Source organism: Dasypus novemcinctus, chromosome 5, assembly GCF_030445035.2.
Source record: "Dasypus novemcinctus isolate mDasNov1 chromosome 5, mDasNov1.1.hap2, whole genome shotgun sequence".
In the NCBI taxonomy this organism is placed as follows: domain Eukaryota; kingdom Metazoa; phylum Chordata; class Mammalia; order Cingulata; family Dasypodidae; genus Dasypus; species Dasypus novemcinctus.
In genome coordinates, this window is record NC_080677.1 from 128,819,394 (window position 1) to 128,843,943 (window position 24,550).

Consider the following 24,550-nt stretch of genomic DNA (forward strand, 5'->3'; position numbering starts at 1 on the left):
ACAAGGATGCATTTGGCCTATTGAGCAAGACAATTTTTAGTTGTGTGAGACAGTCCACACATTGTAGGACATGAGCAGCCCTTGCCCCTGCCCATGAAATGCCATTAGCATATCCCCACCAATTATTCTGATGACTCCCCATAAGCACACACTTTTTCAAAAGTCCTAACAAAAGGAGGATGGACAGCACCCAATCCAAGAAGCAGAGAATATCTTCAACTGCACACAAGACAGTTCCATCCATGTGCATTGTGGAATCTAAGCCCCTCTCAAATAGAAGCAAAGTGGGCATCACCATCCCAAAATCCTCAAGATAGAGGAATGAACAACCATAATGGGTAAACGCAACTATGGACTAAAGTAGACATTATTATTCCAGCAATGGAAGAACTTATAACATTGATATAAAGGCAGTGGTCACCAGAGGTTCTGAGGGAAGGGAGAAGGAAGAATAGGTATAACATGGGGCATTTTTGAGACATCAGAATTGTTCTGTAAGATATTACAATGATGGATACCAGCCATTATACATTTTGTAAAACCTATAAAATTGTGCAGTGCAAAGTGTAAAACATAATGTAAACCATAGACCATGCTTAATAGCACTGCTTCAATATGCGTTCATCAGTTGTAACAAATATACCACACTAATGAAAGATGTTGTTAATGGGGGAGAGTGTGGAAGGGGGAGGGAAGAGGGTATATGGGAATCCCCTATATTTTCGATGTAACATGTATATATAATCTAAAGCTCCTTTAAAAATAAAGAGAAAAAAATCCTTGGGATGGGAGGGCCAGAGGGAGATAATACTGCCCATCATTGAAAGTTCGTAAATAACTGAATTCTCTTTTCATCACAAATCAATGAGAAGCAATATATGGTGGACTATCTCTAACAGTGCCATGGTGAATTCTTGAGTATTGAGTGCATGTGGTGAAACGCACTGGGAGGCTGGAGGTGGGCAAGTTGTGTCCCTCTGTTTCCCTCAGTAGAAAATGGTAACCTGTCTTTGGAATAATAATTAATCTTTATTGAGTGTTCATCATATATTCCAAACACTAGGCTAAATGTTATGCATGGATTATTGAATCCTCGTGACAACCTATGAGGCCCCATTTTTCAGAGAAGGAAACTGAGGCTTAGAGAGTTTTAAGCAATTGACCCTTGTTAACTCAGGCCGTAGCAAGGCAAGATTTACCCCCAGGGGTCTGGCTGCAGAGCCTTAGCTCTGCCACTATGCTATGTTGATTCTTTGCTAGACTTATTTAACAAGTACAAACTTCAAAATTCCCAGGTGGAATAATCCTATTTAAAATTGCCCTGTCCTATTAAGTATAATGTAGAGAAGTGTTCCGCAAAATATATCCTGCATAGTGTTAATTTACCAAGATGTTAAGTATTGTGGGAATAGCAGTTTCCATGGGCAATGACGTTTGAAAAATGCTTTCAGAAAGGTAGACTGAAACAGTAACTATGAAGACCAAACAAATCTGGATAAGGCAGATTCACTTTAATAGTGAGTCAGGAGGTGATTTTAGAACGTTGGTGAACAAATAATGGGCGAATCTGCAGCAGGAGCACATCTGCAAGGAAATAATTTAAAAACCAATTAGCACTGATTAGGCTATAGGAAATGGCTGATGAAGGGTTAGTGACCTTTCTTCTAATTTCTTTAATAATAATACTATTTGAGTGTTAATTACCCTATGTTATCTTTTGTAATTCTCACAACTGCTATTACTTCCATATCACAGATGAAATATTGAAAACTAAAGAAGGTGGTTAACTAACTTCCCCTAAGGCAGGGGTTCTTAACTTTTTTTGTTCCACGGACCCCTTTGCCAGTCAGGTGAAATGAACACTACTGTAATTTATTTATTGCATATATTCATGAGCAAAAGAAATGCTAGATTTCAGTTAGAGGTCAATAAAAATAAAGATAATAAGTTGATTTTTTTCAATTCAAGCTCACACCTGAAATCTTTCCATGGATCCCTGGTTAAGAACCCCTGCCCTAAGGACACACATAATTAGTGGCCAACTTTGAACTCAGGTCTCTCTAAAAACAGACTTCCAGGTTTTTTTGTTTCTGTTTTTGTTTTTTTTTAAGATTTATTTTATTTATTTCTCTGCCCTTCCCCTCCATGTCCATTCGCTGTGTGTTCTTCTGCATCCACTTGTATTATTAGGTGGCACTGGGAAACTGAGTCTCTTTTTTGTTGCATTTTCTTGCTTGTCAGCTCTCCATGTGTGCAGCGCCACTCCTGGGCGGGCTGCACTTTTTTCACGCAGTGTGGCTCTCCTTGCGGGGTGCACTCCTTGTGCATGGGGCTTCCCTATGTGGGGGTACCCCTGAGTGGCACAGCACTCCTTGTGCATGACAGAACCACGCATGGGTCAGCTCACCACATGGGTTATGAGGCCCTGGGGATCGAACCCTGGACCCTCCATATAGTAGGCAGACACTCTATCAGTTGAGCCATGTCTGCTTCCCGTCAGGTCTTTCAATTTTAAACACTATGCATAAAGCTTTTTGAGGACTTAGTGAGAGTTTTATCAAGGACTTTCCTTGTGAACATCCAAAGCAAATCCGATCTCAGAGAAGAGGATGCCCATGAGTTCCTTAAATGGGTATTTATATTATAATACTGTTTTCATTTTCAGACTCTCTCTTGAATCAAAACTAGTTATGTGGTCTGAGTACAGTATGTGAAATTTTTTCTGATATAATTTAAGTTTCTTGATTGTCTCAGTTTTTCAGGGCTGCCACACAATATGTTGGCTTAACAACAGGAATTTATTGGCTCATGGTTTGAGAGGCTTGAAGTTCAAAATCAAGCTATCAGCAAGGCCATGCTTTCTCCGCAAAAACTGTAATGTGCTGGCGCTGTCTTGCAGCAATCCTCGCTTTTCCTTGGCTTGCATCTCTGCCTGCGCTTCAGCCTCCCGCCACATGGCACTGTCTCTCTCTTCTGGTGTTGGCTGACTTCTCGCTCCTTCCTGTGGCTTTCTCTGACTGCACCCAAATTTCCTGTCTTTATAAGGCTTCCAGTCATATGGGTTAAGGCTCAGCCTGATTCAGTTAGGCCTCGCCTGTCGAATAATAGCATCTTTAAAAGGTCCAATTTAAAAATGGGTTCACACCCACAGGAATGCAGATGAAAGTGTGAATATGTCTTCTGTGGGGTACGTGATTCAATCCCCAACGTTAATTTTTTTATTTTTTAATTTTACATATTTCCAAGCTCTGTTACGTTTATTTTGGCTTTTTTTTTTTTTTCGATTATTCACGTTGGTGAAATAACGTCCATCTACATAGACATTTACGCACACCGAATCTTCACTCTGGAGCCAGGACCAACTTCAAGGAAAAGCTTTAGAGGTCACTACAGAATCAACAGTCTCCCCAGATGTCAAATATTGGTGGTAGTGGCATCACTACCATCATTTTTCAATTTTCTCTTTCCTTTTCTTTTTAACAGATGTTGGTGCATATTTCGAAGAGGGGATGTGGCTACGGTATAACTTCCAGGCACCAGGGGTCAGTGCCAAAGAAACAGCCAGTAAAACCGAAAACTCTCCTGATCAACAGAACTCTACCCCAGACCTGGCCAGAGAGGTTCTCAGTTTCAGCTTCAGCACCACCAAGGCTCCCTGCATTCTCCTTTATGTCAGTTCTCACACTACAGACTTCTTGGCCGTTCTCGTCAAACCTGCTGGTAAGGACAAAGATACCTGGTCTTCTGCTGTTTACTATTGGGTGGCCAGTATGTTACAGTGAGAGTCTGGATTGCTCTTGGCTTGTCTTTTATTCTCTGCAGGACTTGAGCAAGTCATATAACTTCTTTGAACCTCATTTCTCTATGTGAAAGCCAGGAAAACAACTTGTCTGTTGATGACTTTATAGCAATGTATTATAGTAATAAACTTGATAAAACATGTCAAAGCCTTTACAAGAACTATATTACATGAATATGAGATGGTTATGTATTTAAAATTATTATTTTTTGTTTCCATCAAATAACTAAACTCACTACTATACTAAATAGACTTGAGCTTTGAAGCAGTTAAATTAATCATGTATAAATCATTAAATCATCCTGATTTATTACAATGTTTTAGCAGCTTCCTACAGAACATAAGAACTTTCGATAGAAAGAGAAATCAAAAACATTTTCATTCCTATACCCTTTCACAACTCTCTCATGATTTTACATTTACAAAGTGTATCCTTGGCATAAAAGTTGCTTAAAGAAGTGGTATATCTGCCATTTTGGTCACCAAATATGCAGTGAGTCAGGGAGGGTCAAAGAGTGCAAATAAAATACATTCTGGTGAGAATATACAAATAGATTTATGATCCTTCAAATGATGATCTTTGAAACAAATCTAAGCAACTCTAAAATATATAGACCTGCTGAACATTGGGAGTTAATTTGTATTCTGGAAACTTGATTTCTCAAACACTAAACATTGTAAGAAGATCACTTTTCTTACTACTACTACTAAGAGTATTTATTAAGTGCTATCAGAGAGCAAATTTCTTTAACTTATTTCCCAGAGAAATTGTATGAACTGAAAATGTAGAGACCAACTCTGTCGTTGCCCTTCTTGCTCTTCAATAATTAAGACTCTGTAGACTTTTTGACAGCTATTCCAGTGTTGTAACATCTTAAAGATCAAGGTTTTCTTCCATGGCAACCAAAAATTATTATTTTTAACCCAAGTCAATAATAGTAGTTTCAGTAAAAAAAATTAGTAATTTCTTAAACTCCCTCTATGTGCAATGTGTGTTGTGTGTGTATGTATGTCCCTAGGATTTCCCCTTTCAGAATTCATCCATAAAGAAACAAGCCAAAAATCAGACAGAAATTCACCATGAAGATTTTCATCAAAATGTTATTTATGAAAATGAGAATTGGAAAGGATCTAAAAGTTCAATGCTAGGAAAATGACTAGTAAAAGAGAGGTCACCTTGTTATGGAATATTATGTATATATCAAAAATAATATTTATGAAGAGCAATCAATGACAGGGAAAAAATTGTATGTAATGTAATGTTACACTTAGAAAACAATCTACAGTATCAGCTTAGCACTGTTGAAAAGAAATGTGAATAGGAAAAAAAAGCAATAATGTGAATGCAAAGTGTCTTGGTTTGGTTAGATTGTGGGTGATTTGCTTTGCCTGAGTAATACTCATTGATACATTTGATATGCTCTCAATGTTCAAGCTTTGCTTTTCTAATCAGAAAAATAGCAAGTAAAATCAGGAAGTCAGCAAGCAGGAGAGAAAAGTGTATGACCCCTACTTTTCAGGAGTTCGAGAGTTAAGTTTGTTACCTGGATCCAGTTAACTACATTTGTAATCCATAAAAGTTGATATGTATCTTCTTCCACACACAGATACCCAACCTCCCAGCAGACAAATCAGGCCCCTAGGGTTTCCTCTGGCTCCCTCCCTTTCCATCTTTAGTTCTGTCAGTGCTTTTGAGGAACTTGCCCCAGTAAATGCTCTTTTGTCTCATCCTCAAGCCACTGCCTCACTAAAATTTACTTCCCAGTTACATTCAGTAGCTCCCAGAGCCTCTACCCACCTGACGTGTGCACTCACGCCATGTTTGTAGATATTCACGGTGGACAAGGGTTTGACTGATCAATTCCGTATTAGTGGTTGCTGTTTAATTACACTCACCTTGTGCCTGACACTCTGAGTGCACGTGCATTTACTCCTATGAGCCACACAACCCTTACCCTCTTTCTACAGATGAGAAAACTGGACTGCACAGAGATTAAGTGACTTGCACACTCAGCTACTAATGGGCAGTGCTGGGGTTTCTAATTTCAAGTGTCTCATTCCAGGACCAGACCTCTTGACCACTGTCTATCCTGCAGGGATCTCTAGGACACTCAGTGCATATGGAGAGTAGAACTGGTAGGCTTCCTTCTCAGTGTTACAAGTCCATCCTCAGACTGCTGGTAAAAATCTGGCTTTTCCACACTTCAAATACAGTTTTTACCTGTGGGGTTTCAAGTTAGAAAAAAGTCAAGGAATCTATTCTGAGCTTTTAAAAAATCAATAAAGTCTCTGCCAAAATATCAGGGAAAAAACTACAAAGTCTTAACTGAATATTCTGGCATCCTCTCAAACTCAACATATTGAAAACTACATCATCACCGTTCCCCAAAACCAGGCACTCTCCAAGATGCTCCTCAGTTAGATGCTTGAGTTGAAAAGCTTTGTGTCATTCATGAATGCTTTATGGTTGCCCATCTCTTGGTCCATCCAGGCAAACACATCCTATGCATTTGATTCTCATGTCTTTCAAGTTTATTCTTTTCTTTTCCTCTACTACTACTGTCTTAGGAAACTGTCTTCTAATTCAGTGCTTCTCAATATTGTTCATGCCATGGCAATATCGCAATACTATATTTGGAAAGCATTGGGTAAATGGATGAAGTCGTGTTTTGGAGGACACTAGCCCAGTGACCCCAGAAGCCCTCACCTCCCTCAGGTCTGTTGAGGTCCGAGGGGAAGTATGCTCCTAACAAGCCCACTCATGGAAAGACAGTGTGCCTCAGCACATGTGCAGGAAAGCTCTGTCCCAATCCCTCTGTTTCTTGCCAGTTACGCCCTCCTTGACCCTACACAGCACAGTCAAACCCCTTATGAAACACCCAGTGATGCCTGCCCCTGCTCCCCTGTAAGACAGGAGAAATCCCTAATCCCGCAACCTTCCAACCAAAACCCACCAGTCTAGTGATTAAAAGCTCGAACTATTAGAGCCAGATTATCTGCTTTTAAATTCTGCTTCTGTCATTGGCCAGTTGTGTGCTCTTGGGCAATCAGTTACCTTCCGTGCCTCAGTTTCCTCATCTGTAATATAGTGTTTCCTACATCTGTAAAATAGTGTCTCCCTCATAGGGATGTTGTGGAAATCGAATGCGTTAACAGGTATAAAGCACTAAGGTTGACACCATATAAGCGTTAGCAATTATTATTATCGTGAGTTCACTAACTTAATCTATATTTAACAACATATTCAGAATTCCTCTACTCTTCCTTTCCGAGAAACCCAATATTCTTCAAGTACTGTATTAATACCTGTGTCCCTGCCTTTATGACCACTGTGTCCCTATAACCCACAAATAGTTCATCTTCCTCTCTAGTCTAACACCTGCCTTTCATTCAAGGTTCAAATTAAATTTCACTTTCCTATCAGTGATTTCTCCTTATTTTAAACTCCTATTACACTTACTTTCAATGTCATTTGTTTGAAACTTAGGGTACTGTATTGTAATTTGTCTTTGTTATAAATATACCCTGTCTTCCAAGTGAGATGAAAAGCTTCCAGCACTACATCTCCGATCTACAATAGGTGCTCAGTAAGTCTTTGCTGATTATAATGATGATGGCCAGAAGAGAATAAATCTGTTCAGCACTTTATTTGCTGCAGCCAATAAAAGAGCAGTCACTTTTAACTGCTTAATTCCCTTGGGAGATGAAGATGAGCTATAGCAAGTAGAGTATCTCTCCATTTTTATAATATTTTATATTAATAGGAAAATATTAATATTCTCTCTGCCATCATTTAATGATTCTCTTCTGCTATTATTTGAAATGAATAAATATATCATTTAAATTTTATTATTCAAAACTATTGCCATTACTGTTTATATATTCACTATGTATAAATCCCAGCTCATCTTTTTTCTCAAAGCAAATCATTCCTGTTACCTCTAAGTAAAACAGTCACAGAAATTCTAGGTCACATTTACAAAATCTGAGAAAGACAGAAAAGAGAAAACAATAGTGTAAGCCATTTAATACAGATTTTAATAGAGCTCAGAAACATAAACGGACTCTGGTGGTTTGGAGCTATGTACCACAGAAAAACATGTTTTTAAACTTAATCCATCCCTCTGTGTGTGAAATCCTTTTTTTTTTTTTTTTTTTTAAGACTTATTTATTTCTCTCCCCTTCCCCACCCCCCCACCCCGGTTGTCTGTTCTCTGTGTCTATTTGCTGTGTCTTCTTTGTCCACTTCTGTTGTTGTCAGCAGCCTGGGAATCTGTGTTTCTCTTTGTTGCGCCATCTTGCTGTGTCAACTCTCCATGTGTGCGGCGCCATTCTTGGGCAGGCTGCACTTTCTTTCACGCTGGGCAGCTCTCCTTATGAGGGGCACTCCTTGCGCATGGGGTTCCCCTACGGGGGGGACGCTCCTGTGTGGCACGGCACTCCTTGCGCGCATCAGCACTGCACATGGGCCATCTCCACAGGGGTCAAGGAGACCTGGGGTTTGAACCTCAGACCTCCCATGTGGTAGATGGACACCCTAACCACTGGGCCAAGTCCACTGCCTGAAATCCATTCTTAGTAGGACCTTCTGATGAGGTTACTGTAGTTAAGGTGTGACCCAGTTCAATCAGGTTGGGTCTTAATCTTATTATTGGAGTTCTTTATTAGTGGAATGAAACTCAGACAGATGGAGAGAAAGCCACAGAGGAAATAGCCAGAACCTGAAAGTCAGTGGAACCCAGAAGAGATGGGAGAGGCCAGGAGAGGCTGCCATATGCATTGTCATATGACAGAAAAGCCAAGACAAAGGTCACTGGCAGCCAGTTCCAGAATGCCAGGCTTTGGGAAGCAAGTATCACCTTAATGACTCTTTAATTTGGAGTTTTTCCTGGTCTCAAAACCATGATCCAATAAATTTCCCTTGTTTAAGCCAATCCATTATATGATATTTGCTTGAACAACCAAAGAAACTAAAACAGGCACCAATGACAAAGAGATAAGAGGAAGGAAAACATCTGATTGTTTGCATAATTCCCAATTCATCTGACCTGTAACCCTCAAAGACAGAGCTATCGCTTATCTTTGTGTCTCCAGATCCAGGCACTAAGTCTGGCCTGTGCTTGGGATTGTGGGGCAGGGGCAGGAGAGGGGGTGCAGAGAACGGCTGTCTGTGTTAGAAATAGACTGCACACTTCAGGCACTTTCAGACCTTGAAAAATTGGGTTTAACAGTGCTTTGCATGGGCACTAAATAAATGTTTTTTGAAGAAATGAATGAATGAATGATGAATGATTACACATTTATCTTTAAGAAAACTGGCTATGATTACCCAATCAATATCCAAACATTAGGAGTAAAATGAGAGACAACTTGGTTTTTCTGTATGTTGGCAAACAATTGCCCGATCATCAACTTCACACCAAAACAATGCATTATTTTTAATGCTGTTATGATAAAGGAAAAAAAATGAGTAAAACACTGAGGGGTAGAGAGAAAAGCAATGAGAAGAGGAAGCAGCATGTTCAAAAGTCCTGAAGTAGGAAGGAGAATGGTATTTTCTGGAGAATAGGGTAAGTCCAAGGTAGCTTGAAAAAAGACAGTAAGGAGGTGAGTGGCATGATTTGAAAATTAAAGGAGAGCTCAAATCAGACAGGACATCATAACCTGTATTAAGAATGCACATCTTGGACGCCAGAGGAACTCCCAGGGAAGATGTAGGGCATTCTAGGCAGTGTAGGGCATTCTAGGACCCCGTCCTTCCTCCAAAACAAGCATTCAACAAGCAGGAACTTTCTGAAACATCTATTTTGAAAATCAAGAGGCCAGAAGAACACTGTGCAACATCCAGGGAAGAACAGGAGGAAGAGGTTGATAAATTACAGTAAAGAACAGTAAATTGCTCTCTCGGCATGGTGGCTACCAGTACCCATTCCCCGCTCTCATGGCAGGCTACCACAGGGTCCAGTGGCTGGCTAGCTCCTGCTGACAGAAAGGGACATAAAAATCCACCCCCCCCCCCACCCTCCCACCTCCCGCCCCAAGAACAGGGGTGTGCACAGTTGATCACGATCATGGCTGTTGATTTGTGAATTTGGATTGCTGACTCCCAACTTTAAGGGCAACTATTGTTTCAACCCTCTCCAGACAAAGGCGGTTGCAGCTGTTATTTCAACCCCACCCTGAGCAAAAGTGGTGGAAGGATCCATTGTTACAACCCTCCCCAGACAAGAAGGAGGAGATTTAAACCTGCAGGGCTTCCTCAGTGCTGCAAGGAAAAGTTAGCTGAAGGGCTGCATTTGCTGAGGAGTCCAGAAAAGCACAGCTTCAGGGAGTCATCAAGTTGTCAGAGAAGCTTTGGGTACCCTTCCTGACCCCTCCCCATGGGGCAATTTGGAGCCAGTCTGAGCCCCCTTTGTAGGTCCCTGGCCCTGTTTTGGCAGGAAAGACCGAACTGGGAAAATCCTGCCCAGGGTGTCCCTCCACTCAGAATTTGTCCTCCAGGCAAAAGCAGCATGTGACAACAACCGGAGTGTAAAAACTATAAAGGCAGACAATCTGGGAAAAAGGCCTGCTGGCTTCAGATACCCAGGAGAGGTCTCTGGGAAACAGATGGGACAGTGAAGCTCCTGTAAATAGGGGAACTCCAAAACAACTAATAAGCAAAAGCCCAGGACAAGAAAGCAAGCCAGAAAGACGTGGAAATCCCTACCCAGTGCATTCACTTTGGGCAGACCTTCCTGATAGAAGAGCGGGAGCACAAGAAAATCTGTCTTATCTCCAGCTGATTTACAAAACCAAGAAACAGACCTCCCAAGGAGTAAATCACAGAGTTAACATTTTTAAATGTTAACATGTACAGAATGCAACAAAAAAGTACAAGACAAAGAAAGAAACTGTAAATCTGGCCCACCCAAAGAAAGAGGATAAAAGTACAGAAAACTCCAATGAAGGTGATGAGAATGTGGACATATCGAACAAAGCTTTTAAAAAGGTGATCTTAAAATGCTCAAGCAGATGAAGGAAAGTACATGGAAAGAACAACAGGATATCAGGGGAAAAAATGAACAATATGAGTCTAAGTAAAGAGATAGAAAATTTTTAAAGGAACCAAACAGAACTAATAGGGTTAAAGACCACAGTAATTGAAATGAAAAATGCCCAGGAGGGTTTCAAGAGCAGATTAGAGGGAAAGAGACTTGGCCCAATGGATAGGGCGTCCGCCTACCACATGGGAGGTCCGCAGTTCAAACCCCGGGCCTCCTTGACCCGTGTGCAGCTGGCCCACGCGCAGTGCTGATGCACGCAAGGAGTGCCCTGCCACACAGGGGTGTCCCCCACGTAGGGGAGCCCCACGCACAAAGAGTGTGCCCCGTAAGGAGAGCCGCCCAGCGCAAAAGAAAGTGCAGCCTGCCCAGAAATGGTGCCGCACTCACTGAGAGCTGACACAGCAAGATGACACAACAAAAAGAAACACAGTTTCCTGTGCTGCTGACAACAACAGAAGCGGACAAAGAAGAACACAAATGGATGACACAGAGAACAGACAACTGGGGGTGGGGTGGGGAGAGAAATTAAAAAAAGAGCAGATTAGAGCTGGTAGAAGAAAGAAGCAGTATAGAAAACAAGACCTGTGAAATGAGACTGAGGAACAAAAAGAAAAATATGTATTTAAAGTAAAAATAGCCTAAGACAGCTATGGGACCATCAAGTACACCAATATACATGTTATGGGAGTCCAAGAAGAAGAAGAAAGAGAGAAAAGGGCGGACGGAATAGTCAAAGAAATAATGACAAAGAACTTCCTAAACATAGCAAAAGACATGAATATGTACCTACAAGAAGCTCGGAGAACACCAAACGGGATAAATATGAAAAAGGATTTATGTCTAATTCTGACAGTGTTCCAAAAAATCGAAGAGGCAGGAAGACTCCCTAAGTCATTCTTTATTTTTTAATTTTAATCTTTTTATTTTTAAAAAGATACTTAGATTATACAAATGTCACATAAAAAATATGCCCCACTCCCCACACCTCCCATATTTTCCCACATTAACAACATCCTTCATCAGTGAGGTACATTTATTGCAATTGATGAACACATTTTGGAGCATTGCCACTATGCATGGATTAAAGTTTACCTTGTAGTTTACACTCTGTCCCACCCAATTCTGTAGGTTATGACAAGATTTATAATGTCCTGTATCTGTTATTGCAATGTCATTCAGCACAATTCCCAAGTCCCAAAACTGCCCCCATATTCCACCTGTTTTTTCCCTCTCCCTACCCTCAGAACCTCCAGTGGCCACTGCCTCCACATCAATGTTATAATTTCTTCCATTGCTAGAATCACAATAAGTCTATAATTGAATACCAGTTAGTCTACTTTAGTCCATAGTTCATTCCCCAATCCTGATGATTCTAGGATGATGATGTCCACTCCACCTTTAATTGAGAGGAGACTGTGATCCCATGAGGCTGATGGATGTGGTTCTCTTGCTTGCAGTTATAGACCCTCTCAGTTCCTTGGTATGGTTGTTGTCCATCATCACCTCCATGTTAGTTGTCCTGAGTGAGTCTAATGAACTGGAGAGTAGGTGTTGCAATTCCATTGAGATTCAGGGCCTAGCTGGCACTTGGACAGCCCAAAGATTCAAGTCTCTTGGACATACACCTAACAACTCTAGTACTAATTATAGGTTCAAATAGAAGGACAGAAGAGCCATGTGTAGGGAAACCACAACTGAGTCCAACTATGTCACTCTGGGAAGCATAAATTCCAAAGTAGGGCCCACTGGCAAAGCACCAAATTCCTGAGCTATCTGCCCTGACTATAGTGTCTGGATGTCTCCAGAGCCCTCAGAGCCCCACTATTTGGGGTAGCATCCACTTAGGCAGTCTCTGAGATCCTGCTGAGATGTATATAAGTGTTACCTCTGGGATGACCTCCTGACTCACTTTGAAGTCTTTTAGCCATATAAACTCATTGTCTTTACCTTTTCCCCCTTTTATTTGAGATCTTTTTCCTGTTGCATTGCTAGTTGGTGCTTAGTAACCCCTAAGTGCCAGGGAGGCTCATCTCTGGGGGTCGTGTCCCACACTGAGGGGAAGGTAATATATTTATATGCTAAGCTCAGCTTAGAAAAAGGCCGCATTTAAGCAACAAGGAGGCAAGTCTTAGATATCCTATAATACTAGCTAAATTTCAATTTCAAGAGTAAAGTTTCATTCACACAGTCATCAATATCAAGAGTCCATCAATGGGCCATCCTCCTTCCCCAGTCATTGCCTCTATACATGGGGGATTCTTGCTAATTCCTTAGTGAATGTGCCAGAGTTCCCCAGGATGGAAATTTCATATTCCTTTGGTTATTGTGTGAATCTCCGCCCACTGTGACAATGCTTCATGAACATTTGAACACAATTATATGCCTTATATATATGCCCAGGTGAGCTTCCTCCCATGTATCCCCCATCACTGACACCCCACACCAATGATCCTCCCTGGCCACAGTTGTAACCCTTCTGTAATCCAAATGTCTTCAAAAATGAAGCCAATAAATTAGCCAAATATAATTAATAGGAAAATGAAATAATAATGATAGTTTAAATATATGAAATAAAATACAAAGAAATTTTTAAAAACTAAAATAAACAGATGAGTCTCCAAAAAGAGCTGGGAGGTTATCAGAGGGGTTGCCCTTATGCACACCTGAGCAGAGTCCCAGAGACATATAAAGGAGATACAACCCCAGGTATTGGTTCTCCTGAGGGCAACAGAGACCCACAGGTTCTATGGTCATGGCAGTTGGAGTTCAGTGCCATCTCAGTTGACCCTACTTTGGAGTTTGTGTTTCTGTGCGATGGAGCTGGACTTAGATGTGATCTTTACTTTTACTGGAACTGTAATTGGTGCTGGGGTTTAATGTATACCCAGGGGACCTGAATCTCTGGACTGTCCATGTGATAGCCAGGCCCTGAGCCTCAACAGACTTGCAATTCCTACACTCTGGTTTATTGGACTTTACCCCACTCATCTAACATGGAGGTGAAGAAGGTCAACCACCACACCAGGGAGCCAAGACTGCCTGCAACTGAAAGCAGAATTACATCCAGCATCCAGCTGGAATCTAAGCCCCCTCTTGACATAGATGTGGAGTGAACACAACCATTCTAAGGTCCACAGAATGGAGGAATAGAGTATGGATTAGAGTGGACTTACTGATATTCTATTCATGAACTATTGTGATTAGTAATCGAAGAAAATGTGGCATTGGTGTGGAGAAAGTGGCCATGGTGGCTGCTGGGGGTAGGGAGTGGGAGGAAGAGATGAGATGTGGGGGCATTTTTGTGACTTGGAGTTGTCCTGGGTGGTGCTGCAGGGACAGTACCGGACATTATATGTCCTCCCATGGCCCACTAGGTGGACCGTGGGAGAGCGTGGGCTATGATGTGGACCATTGACCATGAGGTGCAGCGGTGCTCAGAGATGTATTCACCAAATGCAATGAATGTCTCATGATGATGGAGGAGATTGTTGTTATGGGGGGAGGAGTGGGGTGAGGGGGGTGGGGGGTATATGGGAACCTCATATTTTTTGAATGTAATATTAAAAAAATAAAGACAAATTTTAAAAAATAATGAAAAAGGGAAGCAGCTGTGGCTCAATCAGCTGGGCTCCCATCTACCATATGGGAGGCCCTGGGTTCATGTCCCAGGGCATCCTTGTGAAGGCAAGCTGAGCCGTGCACCACAGAGAGCTGACGGCCCATGAGCCATGGAGAGCTGGTGCAGCAAGATGATGCAACAAAGGGAGACAAGCAGATACAGAAAAAATGTGCAGCAGATGGACATAGAGAAGAGACAGCAAAGAAAGGAACAAGCTGTGGGGGGGGGGGAAATAAATAAATAAATAAATAAATAAATTTTTTTAAATGAAAAATATTTTTTAAAAATAATGAATATTCATTAAGCACCTAATAGGGACCAGGAAGGGCACTCTTCTAGGCACTGGCAATAAAACCATATGAATGTCAACACATGTTCTTGCTCTTATGAAGCTTACTTTTGAGTGTGAGAAGGCAGACAATAAAAAAATATTAAGTACAGTATGTAGTATGCTATATGATAAGAAATGTTATGGAAAAAATTAAGGCAAGAAAGGGGGGCAGGGAGAGAGCCTCGCCAAAAGAAAGGAGTGGGGAAAATTCTGATTTTAATGAGGAAGTCATAGAAATAATCATTGAAAGGGTGACATTTGAACTAAGACCTGAAGAGGGTGAGGGGACATCCAGGAGATTAACTACAGAATGAGAAGAATCAGCAAGTGCAAAAGTCCTGAGGCAGGAGCATCCTGTCTCTTGAGTGAGCAGAAAGGAGGCCAATGTGGTCAGTTATAGAGGGAGTAAGGAAGAGAGTAGTAAAATATTAAGCCATAAATAATAGGAGAAGGAGATCCTATAAGACCTGGGGAGCCACTATAAAGACTTTGATTTTTACTCTGAGATAGGAAGCCTTTGGAGGGCTCTAATGAGATCACCACTCTAAACTCCACATGGAGAGGAAACTAGTGTGGTGTCTAGGGGAAAAGGAGAAGAGAAGAAGGTGATCAGTTTGGAAGCCAGCAAAATAATCCAGGAAAAAGTGATGGTAGCTGTTATCAGGGGTAGAAATGGAGGCGATGAAAAGTGATAAGATGCAGAATACATTTTGAAAATAGAGCTAAGAGGATTTACTGACAGGTCATGTGTGTAATATAGAAGAAATTGAGGAGTCGAGGCTTTTGGTAGGAATAAATGGAAGGTTATTAACTGAGATGTGGAAAACTGTGGCAGAATGCTGTTGGAGAGAAGATTAAAATTTAAGTTTTGTGGGAAGTGGATTTGGCTCAACTGATAGAGCATCCGCCTACCATATGGGAGACCCAGGGTTCAAATCCAGGGCCTCCTTACCCATGTTGTGAGCTGGTCTATGCACAGTGCTGATGTGCACAAGGAGTGCCGTGCCATGTAGAGGTGTCCCCCACATAGGGGAGCCCCACACGCAAGAAGTGCGCCCCTGCCCAGGAGTGCAGCCTGCCCAGGAGTGGCACCACACACATGGAAAGGTGATGCAACAAAATAACGCAACAAAAAGAGACACAGATTCCAGGTGCCACTGACAAGAATGCAAGCGGAAATAGACGAACAATAGCGAATGGACACAGAGAGCAGACAACAGGGGAATGGCGGGGAGGGAAGGGGAGAGAAATAAATAAAAAATAAATCTTAAAAAAAAAAGTTAAGTTTTGTGTATGTTATGTTTGAGGTGTCCGTAGGACATCAAAGTGAAGATGCTGAGTAGGCTTTGTGGTATAATTCTAGAATTCAGGAGAGAGGTCTGAGTGGAGTACAAATTTGGGGGTTTGATGTATATGCTTGCATTCATAACCCTAAGACTGGATAAGATCAACCCAGAATGGGCTTGAATAAGGAAAAGAAGAAGCTTGAGTATGGTCCTTGGGAATTCGAGGTTAAGGTGTCCAGGAAGAAAAATGTTGAGAAGAAAAACCAAAAGAACATGTGTTTTTAAAGCCAAGTGTAGGAAATGTTTGCCAGAGAAAGTTGATCCACTCTGTTAAATGCTGATAAAGGGGTAAGGAAAATGGGGCCTGAGAACAAACATCACATTTATTCATCTAGAGGTGGTTGACAACCTTAGGAAGAGCAGCCTCAGTGGAATTATTGAAGATAAAAATATGACTGGAATTGGTTCATGATAAAATTCAAACAATACCTGTGAATCTCTTTTAAAGAGATTAGTAGTCAAGAAGAGCAGAGAAGGAAGGAATTCACTTGAGTGTGAAATGAGATCAAAAGGGATCATTTTTTAAATGAGAGACTGAATAGGAACCTATTTTCAGTAGCCTAGGCAAAAGATGCTGTACATTAAACGCAGGTGATGGCCATCGCACCTCTGCTATGGTTGTGCTGGCAAGAGGGCACTAAGGCAGGCCCGGGAGAACTGCGAGGAGCTGCACCAGCCAGGAGGAAAAAGGCTCCTTTGTGGAATTCAGCTAGAGGCATTACAGGTACTGGTGATGGTCCCTGTGGTTACAGAGATGGATTGGGTGAATTTTAGATAAATTTCAGGGACAAAAAACAATCGTATTTGGTTGAAATGCTATAAGCAAAGGGATCTAGGATACAATACTAAGGAAAAAATGGAAATAAAGGTTATGGAGTTAGTTCAGAAAGCAAAGATAGGAAATGCAATTAATTCTCAATTATTCTAACAAATGTTTCTTTCAACTCCAGTAGCATAGTGCTATATTTTAAGTGACAAACATAATGCTGCAATGCCTAAATAAGGAAGGGCAGCATTTAGAAATGATAGCATTTATTTATTAATATATATATTTATATGGGCAGGAGAAATGTTTAGAAGGATGTATTGCCACAATGGTTAGTTACCTCTGGATGGGGTGACTTTCATTTTCTCTCTCTCTTCTTTTCTTTCTAAAGTTTAGTTATCGTGTTTGATTTCGTAGCTTGAAAACAAGAATATCAGTTTTGTTCCTCTAGAAGGAAAATGAGAGAGCCAACCAAAGAATCGATTCGATGATTTAAAGTTGGTCAAACTCTTGCTAGTATGTTGGCTCCATTTTTAAGCTCTGGGATGTGAAGGCTATAACAACATAAAGATTTCAGTTTGAACAAACAATGATATAAAAACTGATATCTTTAAAAATCATAAATAAGAGATAAAAGCTATATTTGCTGTGCCAAAGAATTAAAACCAGGTTCTAGGACTGTTATGTTAGTTCTTTTAAATATTGTTTGTCATTGTTAGGAAGAAGCAAGAAGGAGCAAAAAAATAAATTAATAAAAAGAATGAGTTGTTGAGGCAAAGTGAACTATAATTGAAGGACAAAAGAGCACTTGGGAACCTGAAAAACCCATCTTTCCCTTTAATTGCATTTGAATTGATACCATCTCTGACCTTCAGTCAAATTCATTACTTTGCTTTCATGGTTTCTGAGACTACCCAAAATCCCATGTGTTTATCTTTTGTAAATTATGTTTATTTTTAATATTGTATGTTCATGATTCTCTTATATGCTGGATGTCACACTTTGCTAATGGCATAAGACCCTGTGTTTATTTTCAATTTAGCATAGTATTTTGTGGGGGCCTGCAGCCATCTCCACAGTCCTATATATACGTGTTTTCTTCATTTCCAGGCACAATCCCAACTTGGATCATTTACACCATTTACTGCTTCAGTATTGAGCTGCTGGTCACTGGCTGGTCATTGTGGGCAGATTGCAAATACGGGTTCCCTTGTGGATTTGTCTGATTCTGTGCCAGTGAATCAGAATTCAGGACTGGAATGATAGATACTAATGAACACCGAGGGAGGGAGCAGATTTAATGAAAACCTAAGTGGCAGGGGGTGGGGGGGGTGACATTAAAATGAAACGTAGAGCAAAGGAACTACTAAGTTTCTCTCCTTTTCTTTATGTAGGCAGCTTACAGGTTCAGTACAACCTGGGTGGTACCAGAGAGCCATATAATATTGATGTAGACCACAGGAACATGGTAAATGGACAGCCTCACAGTGTGAACATCACCCGACAAGAGAAAACCATAATTCTCCAGGTATGCATACATGTATACATAAATCATAGGCTATTAGTATTATAGTCCCTATGCCCTGCCATACTTAGTCAAAGGTTTTGTTTTGTTTTGGGGGCTGGGAGAGAGACACGTGGAAGAGATGCTTACTGTATTTTCTCCTACAAATTCCTCTCTAGTGAAAAAGAAAGATGTGTTGCCTTGTATAGGAAGGGCAATAACTGAGTTAATGGTGAAGAAACTTTTTAGTGTGAAGGTGAAATAAATGTTTACTCTGTACATTCTGTATAGCTTTCCCAGTTTTAAACCCACTCCATCTCTCAGTCTACTGTTTTTACCCAACGCAATATCTTTTTTCTCAATGCTTTCAGATGTCTGAATTTTATCATGTTTCCTGGCAAAGGCTATTTTGGTTTATCTGACCTACTTCTTTTGCTACTCCCACACAATATAAGTATATATTTCCTCTACGGATCCCGTGTCTTCAAAGCCTCAAAACACAGACCTTCCCCAGAATTTCGGGTTTTAGGCTTTCAGCACACAAAGGAATGGTTTTATTATGACATTCGAGTTTTATTTCAGGTTCATTTATTGGGCATACCCCCACCACTGATTCTTTATAATGAAGAAACCAGCCTGGGAGACACCATGAATAAAACATAACATGAGGAGGTCTCCCTGGGAACTGAGCCAAAAGATCAAGGATGGGAACTGTCACTGTATTCTCTAGAAGGAGTTCAAAATAGATACCTGTCAGGAAAAAGAACAGCAGGAGGATGCTGTTTTGTCAGTAGAGTGGAGTGTCTTTTGGCAGGAGTTCAGCAGCCTCTCAGTCCTCATTCGGATTCGGGCTAGTTGCTGTAGAAAGTTCAGATTATAAAGAAGAGGCACAAGCCATGTCTCTTTTAGAATACTGGCGGATGTCAAATTCATAACTTGATATGGAGTTTACCTACGGCCTTTAACAGTCAATGCTATAGGGCATTTTAAGGAAAGCTCTTTCTCCTTAAAGCTCTGTCTCCTTAAGGGACAACTTGCAGATACAGCTTATTTTGCAGCTAATTAAATGTGCTATAAGTAAGGTTCTTTCATATTAATGGAGACCCTGTGCCTAAGTGCTACACAGGACTTACTAAATAAATGAAACCTTTAACCATAACTCATTTTATTCAGAAAAGCAAGCAAATTCAGGAAATGGATGGTTTTATAACATCTTGTTCTGTACATTGTTTTTTTTCTTTTTGTTTTTACATTGATTTTTTTTTCCCTCTTCCCTTCCCCCCCCCCCCAGTTGTCTGTTCTCTGTGTCGATTTGCTGCATGTTCTTCTTTTGTCTGCTTTTGTTGTTGTCAGTGGCATGGGAATCTGTGTTTCTTTTGTTGTTGTTGCGTCAGCTCTCTGTGTGTGCAGCACCATTCCTGGGCAGGCTGCACTTTCTTTCGCGCTGGGTGGCTCTCCTTACGGGGCGCACTCCTTGCGCATGGGGCTCCCCTACATGGGGGACACCCCTGCATGGCAGGGCACTCCTTGCCTGCATCAGCACTGCGCATGGGCCAGCCCCACACGGGTCAAGGAGGCCCGGGGTTTGAACTGCAGATCTCCCATGTGGTAGACGGATGCCCTATCCATTGGGCCAAGTCCACTTCCCTACATTGATTTTTTTTTTAAGATTTATTTATTTATTTATTTCTCTCCCCTTCCCCCCCACCCACCCCAGTTGTCTGTTTTCTGTGTCTATTCGCTGAGTCGTCTTCTTTGTCCGCTTCTGTTGTTGTCAGCGGCACGGGAATCTGTGTTTCTTTTTGTTGCATCATCTTGCTGTGATAGCTCTCATGTGTGCAGCGCCATTCCTGGGCAGGCTGCACTTTCTTTCGCGCTGAGCAGCTTTCCTTATGGGGCACACTCCTTGCGTGTGGGGCTCCCCTACGCGGGGGACACCCCTGCGTGGCAGGGCACTCCTTGCGCTCATCAGCACTGTGCATGGGCCAGCTCCACACAGGTCAGGGAGGCCCGGGGTTTGAACCATGAACCTCCCATGTGGTAGACGGACGCCCTAACCATTTGGCCAATCCACTTCCCCATTGATTTTTGATTAGAGACATTTTCTTGTCTTAAACCACCCAATCTGTCACCTGTTTTAAAGAAAGTTGCTTTTCTTGCCATTTTATCATTCCGAAAAAATGTTAAAAATGAAAAAGAACTAAACATTTGGCTTTAAGGACAGCATAATACAGACCCATTATGGCTACAGAATCTCACAGGCTTGACGCTTGCTTTCCCCAGGAAAATGCCTTGTTAGGACTCCTCCTCCGTGTGTGTTATGGGACCACATGCCAAGATGAGGTTGGGGCAAGTGGGAGGAGAGAATAGAATTGAATGGGCTCAATAATTCCACTTCTGGGGGTATTTCCCAAGATGAAAGCCTGGAGTGAGGATAGCTCAGGAGGCTGCCTCTCTGCACATCCAGTCGAGAGGGAATTCTTTGGAACTAACCAGCAACTCTTTGAGATACAAATGCCAGTGTAATCAGAGCTGATATCAGCCTCAGTAAATTAGAAGTTGACCTGAAGAAGGCGAGAGGGGTGGACTATTTTCAGAACATGGAGCTTTTGAGGCAGGAAAACCAGAGCGCTCTAGATTGCCTAAAGTGTCAGGGAACCGCAGAAAATCTAGAACACTGAAAGAGGTTTGGGGGAGAGCCTGGGTCTATTGCTCAGAGTTCCTCTAGTTGCAAATGATAGAAAATAAATTTAGAATCAGTTTGTGGAGAAAAGATTCTGGGGTACATCACAGAATTTAAAAACGGGAAAACCAAAACTTAGGAACACGATCCAGAAAATCTGAAGTATTAAAACTATGGACTAGCAGCCACGGGTTCGGTCACGGGACTGGGGTCTCTCCTCTCCCCCCCCCCCACCCCGCCCCTTCTTCCCTGCCCCCTGCCCCCTCCCGCTCTCATCTGCACCTCCCCACATCTCTCTGAGGACTGGGTTAATTCCTCTTACTGCCATGCTTCATCATTCATGGATCACAAGTCCCAGTCCCAGGAGCACTGGACAGGTCTTCCCTGTTTTGCTACCAGAAAAAAGGGTCCTTGTTTCTTGGTTCTCATTTTTAAATCCCAGAGAAGGACTCTGATTGGCTTGACTTGGGTCATGTGCTCACCCTGATGAGGTGGTGAAGGGGGCAATGACTCAAAAACCCTAATCAAACCTCATGATTGGATTGGGGAATTGGGGGAAGCACATTTCCAGGAAAAAGGAGGGAGGCACTGTAGGTATGAAACACATTGGATGTGTACTACTCTGAGGTAAGGAAAAAAAATCAAGGGAAGCACTTTAAAGGGCTTACTTAGAATTTTGCCCTAGTGATTGCACCCAAGGTGTTGGAAATCCCCCGCCCTCCCTCCTTCCTCTGGCAGACAGTGTAATGAAATCTCACGAAATCTCTGGACCTGTTTAGAAGCCCTGTCCCACTTGAATTCAGCTCCAAAGGACTTAGCAGTTTGGGAAACTCCGGTCTTCTGCCCAGTTCCCCCAGTTCAGTCCAGGGTTTTCCTGGGTGGCCCTTTCTTTCCCCAATGAGAGAAAGAAAATAAAGGAGGAGATAGAAGAGAAGATATGGCCCCTCCTTCTGGAAAATGAGGTCTCATAGATTTCTCTCCCCCATGTCCTGCTTTCTTTCAGGTAAGAAGGCCTCGCAGAGAATGGAAGTAATTTAGAGGGTAACTTTAGAACACACAAAAAATACTCTTACTTTTTCTTTAAATGATCTACAAATCCATTTGAAAACTTCTATAACCTCAAAAAAGTGTGGAAAGAGATATAACAAAATATTAATAGTGTTTGTTTCTGTGTAAAGGGATTATAAGTGAGTTTTTTTGGTTGTTGTTTTGTGGGTTTTTTTTTTTCATTTTTGAGGTATCAAGGACTGGGGATTGAGCCTGGGACCTTGCATGAGGGAAGCTGGCTCTAAACCACTGAGCACATCGACGTCCTGCCTTTTGTTTCTTTGTTTGCTTTGCTTGTTGTTTTGCTTTTTTTTTTCCAGGAGGTACCAGGAACCGAACCTGCAACCTCCCACGTGGGAGGCAGGAGCTCAACCACTTGAGTCACATCCACTCCTTGGTTTTATTTTTTTTTTAAGATTGATTGATTGATTGATTTCTCTTCCCTTCCCCCCCCTCCCTGCCCCAGTTGTCTGTTCTCTGTGTCTATTCGCTGTGTCTTCTTCTTTGTCCGCTTCTGTTGTTGTCAGCGGCACGGAAATCTGTGTTTCTTTTTGTTGCGTCATCTTGCTATGTCAGCTCTCCATGTGTGCAGCGCCATTCCTGGGCAGGCTGCGCTTTCTTTCGCGCTAGGCAGCTCTCCTTACAGGGCACACTCTTTGCACATGGGGCTCCCCTATGCGGGGACAACCCTGCGTGACAATGCACTCCTTGCGCACATCAGCACTGCGCATGGGCCAGCTCCACCCGGGTCAAGGAGGCCCGGGGTTTGAACCGCGGACCTCCCATGTGGTAGATGGACGCCCTAACCACTGGGCCACGTCCGCTTCCCTGTTTTATTTTATATATAGTTTTCTGCATTTCCTGATTTCCTACAATCAGTAAGTGTTGCAATTATAATTGAAAAGAATTATAAAACAAGCATACATCATCAACCTATTCTGATAGTCCCCAATTACAGTAAAATATTAAGGCAAAGATATTTAAATAATTTCTAATTAAAATGTATTTATAATCAAAGAGAAGAACAAAGACATGGCTAATTTGAAGATGAGTTTAGACATCCTGTAGGATAATGCATTTGGAATTAAGGAGAACTTTTATACATTTATACATGCTCGAACATCATATAATTTAGATGATGTTTATCAGTGTTTATGGTATTTTTAAAAACAGGCTTACTTTCCTATCTGGGTTTGTCTACAGCTAACATTAAATTAATTTGCATTCCCTGAGCACACACAGTCTGAAATGGTGCTGAGCGCTTGAGGGATATTGACCTTGGTTGAAACATTTGCTGCCAAAAAACAAAGTGCTTAATCTCCACATAGATAATGAAGAACTGACTCTAGTACTTATCAGACACCAGAGTGAACCAGAACCTGCAGCAACCCTCAAGTGACATCATTTATGGCAACTCACAGTTGCATCAAGGTTAATAGCTTAAGAAGTAGTGTCAGTAAAAATGTAAACAAACTGCATGTACCTGAAAAAGAACTGAATGCAATGAAAAAATATGCAAATTATCATGACTCCAAAAACTGAAAATTACAGTTAATGATCTCAGAGTTTCATGTGGCAATTCCTTTCTTCTTTCCTTCCTTTCTGCCATCCATATTTTTTCCTGCCTTCTTCTTTCTTTTCTTTCTTCCCAACCACATTGCACAAGGGATCTAAAGTAGTTTGCAGGGAATAGATAAAAAGAAATAGAATATTAAAGTAAATAGCAAAAAGTAATCCCTAAAGATAAGGAGGAAATAAAGCATAATTATTCAGGTCATGAGTTCTTACCCACTTGTATAAATTTGGCTAGTAATATTTTGGAGGTCAGAAGTATATAACCCATCAGGATAAAATACATAACTTCTCCAGAGAATTGAAACTTTCAAAATGTATCATTATTTTTACTTTTTTATACCATAGGCAAATATTTGCTGACATAAAAAGCTGCTGATAGCATTGACCCATTTATGTTATATTGCATATGTTATAATATTAATAGTTCACGTTTGTGATGCTTATTTTGTTCTAGGCACTGTGCTAAGTACTTTACATCCGTGTTCTCATTTAATCCTCACAAAAGCCTTATGAAGTGTGTGCCATTATTATCCTCACTTTGAGATGTTGGGAATTAAAGCTCAGAGAGTTTGATGTAACTCAACCAAAGTTAAAAACCAGTAAGTAGCAAAAACATAATTGAAACTAGGTCCATCACATTTCATAGTTTACACATGCTCTTAATCGTTAATGATAGACATGACTGGAAGGATGCGCGCAAAAATTTTTAAGTAGGTTCTTCTTGTTGGCAAGAAATTGAGTGATTAATTAGTAGTAGGAGTAATAATAAATAGTTCAAAATGTATACCTGTAGTACAAATTTGGGCATTTTGCTACATTTGCTTCAGATTTTTT

General features: G+C 41.3%; 1 protein-coding gene across 1 annotated transcript in view; it reads left to right on the top strand.

Annotated features, from left to right (window-relative positions):
* The window catches only part of CNTNAP2 (contactin associated protein 2), a 2,351,919-nt gene that overhangs the window by 2,139,595 nt on the left and 187,774 nt on the right, over positions 1-24,550 (top strand). The window contains exons 19-20 of the mRNA XM_058297514.2: positions 3,484-3,720; positions 18,302-18,435. Of these exons, the coding sequence (XP_058153497.1) occupies positions 3,484-3,720; positions 18,302-18,435 (371 nt within the window). The remainder of the gene's footprint in view (positions 1-3,483; positions 3,721-18,301; positions 18,436-24,550) is intronic.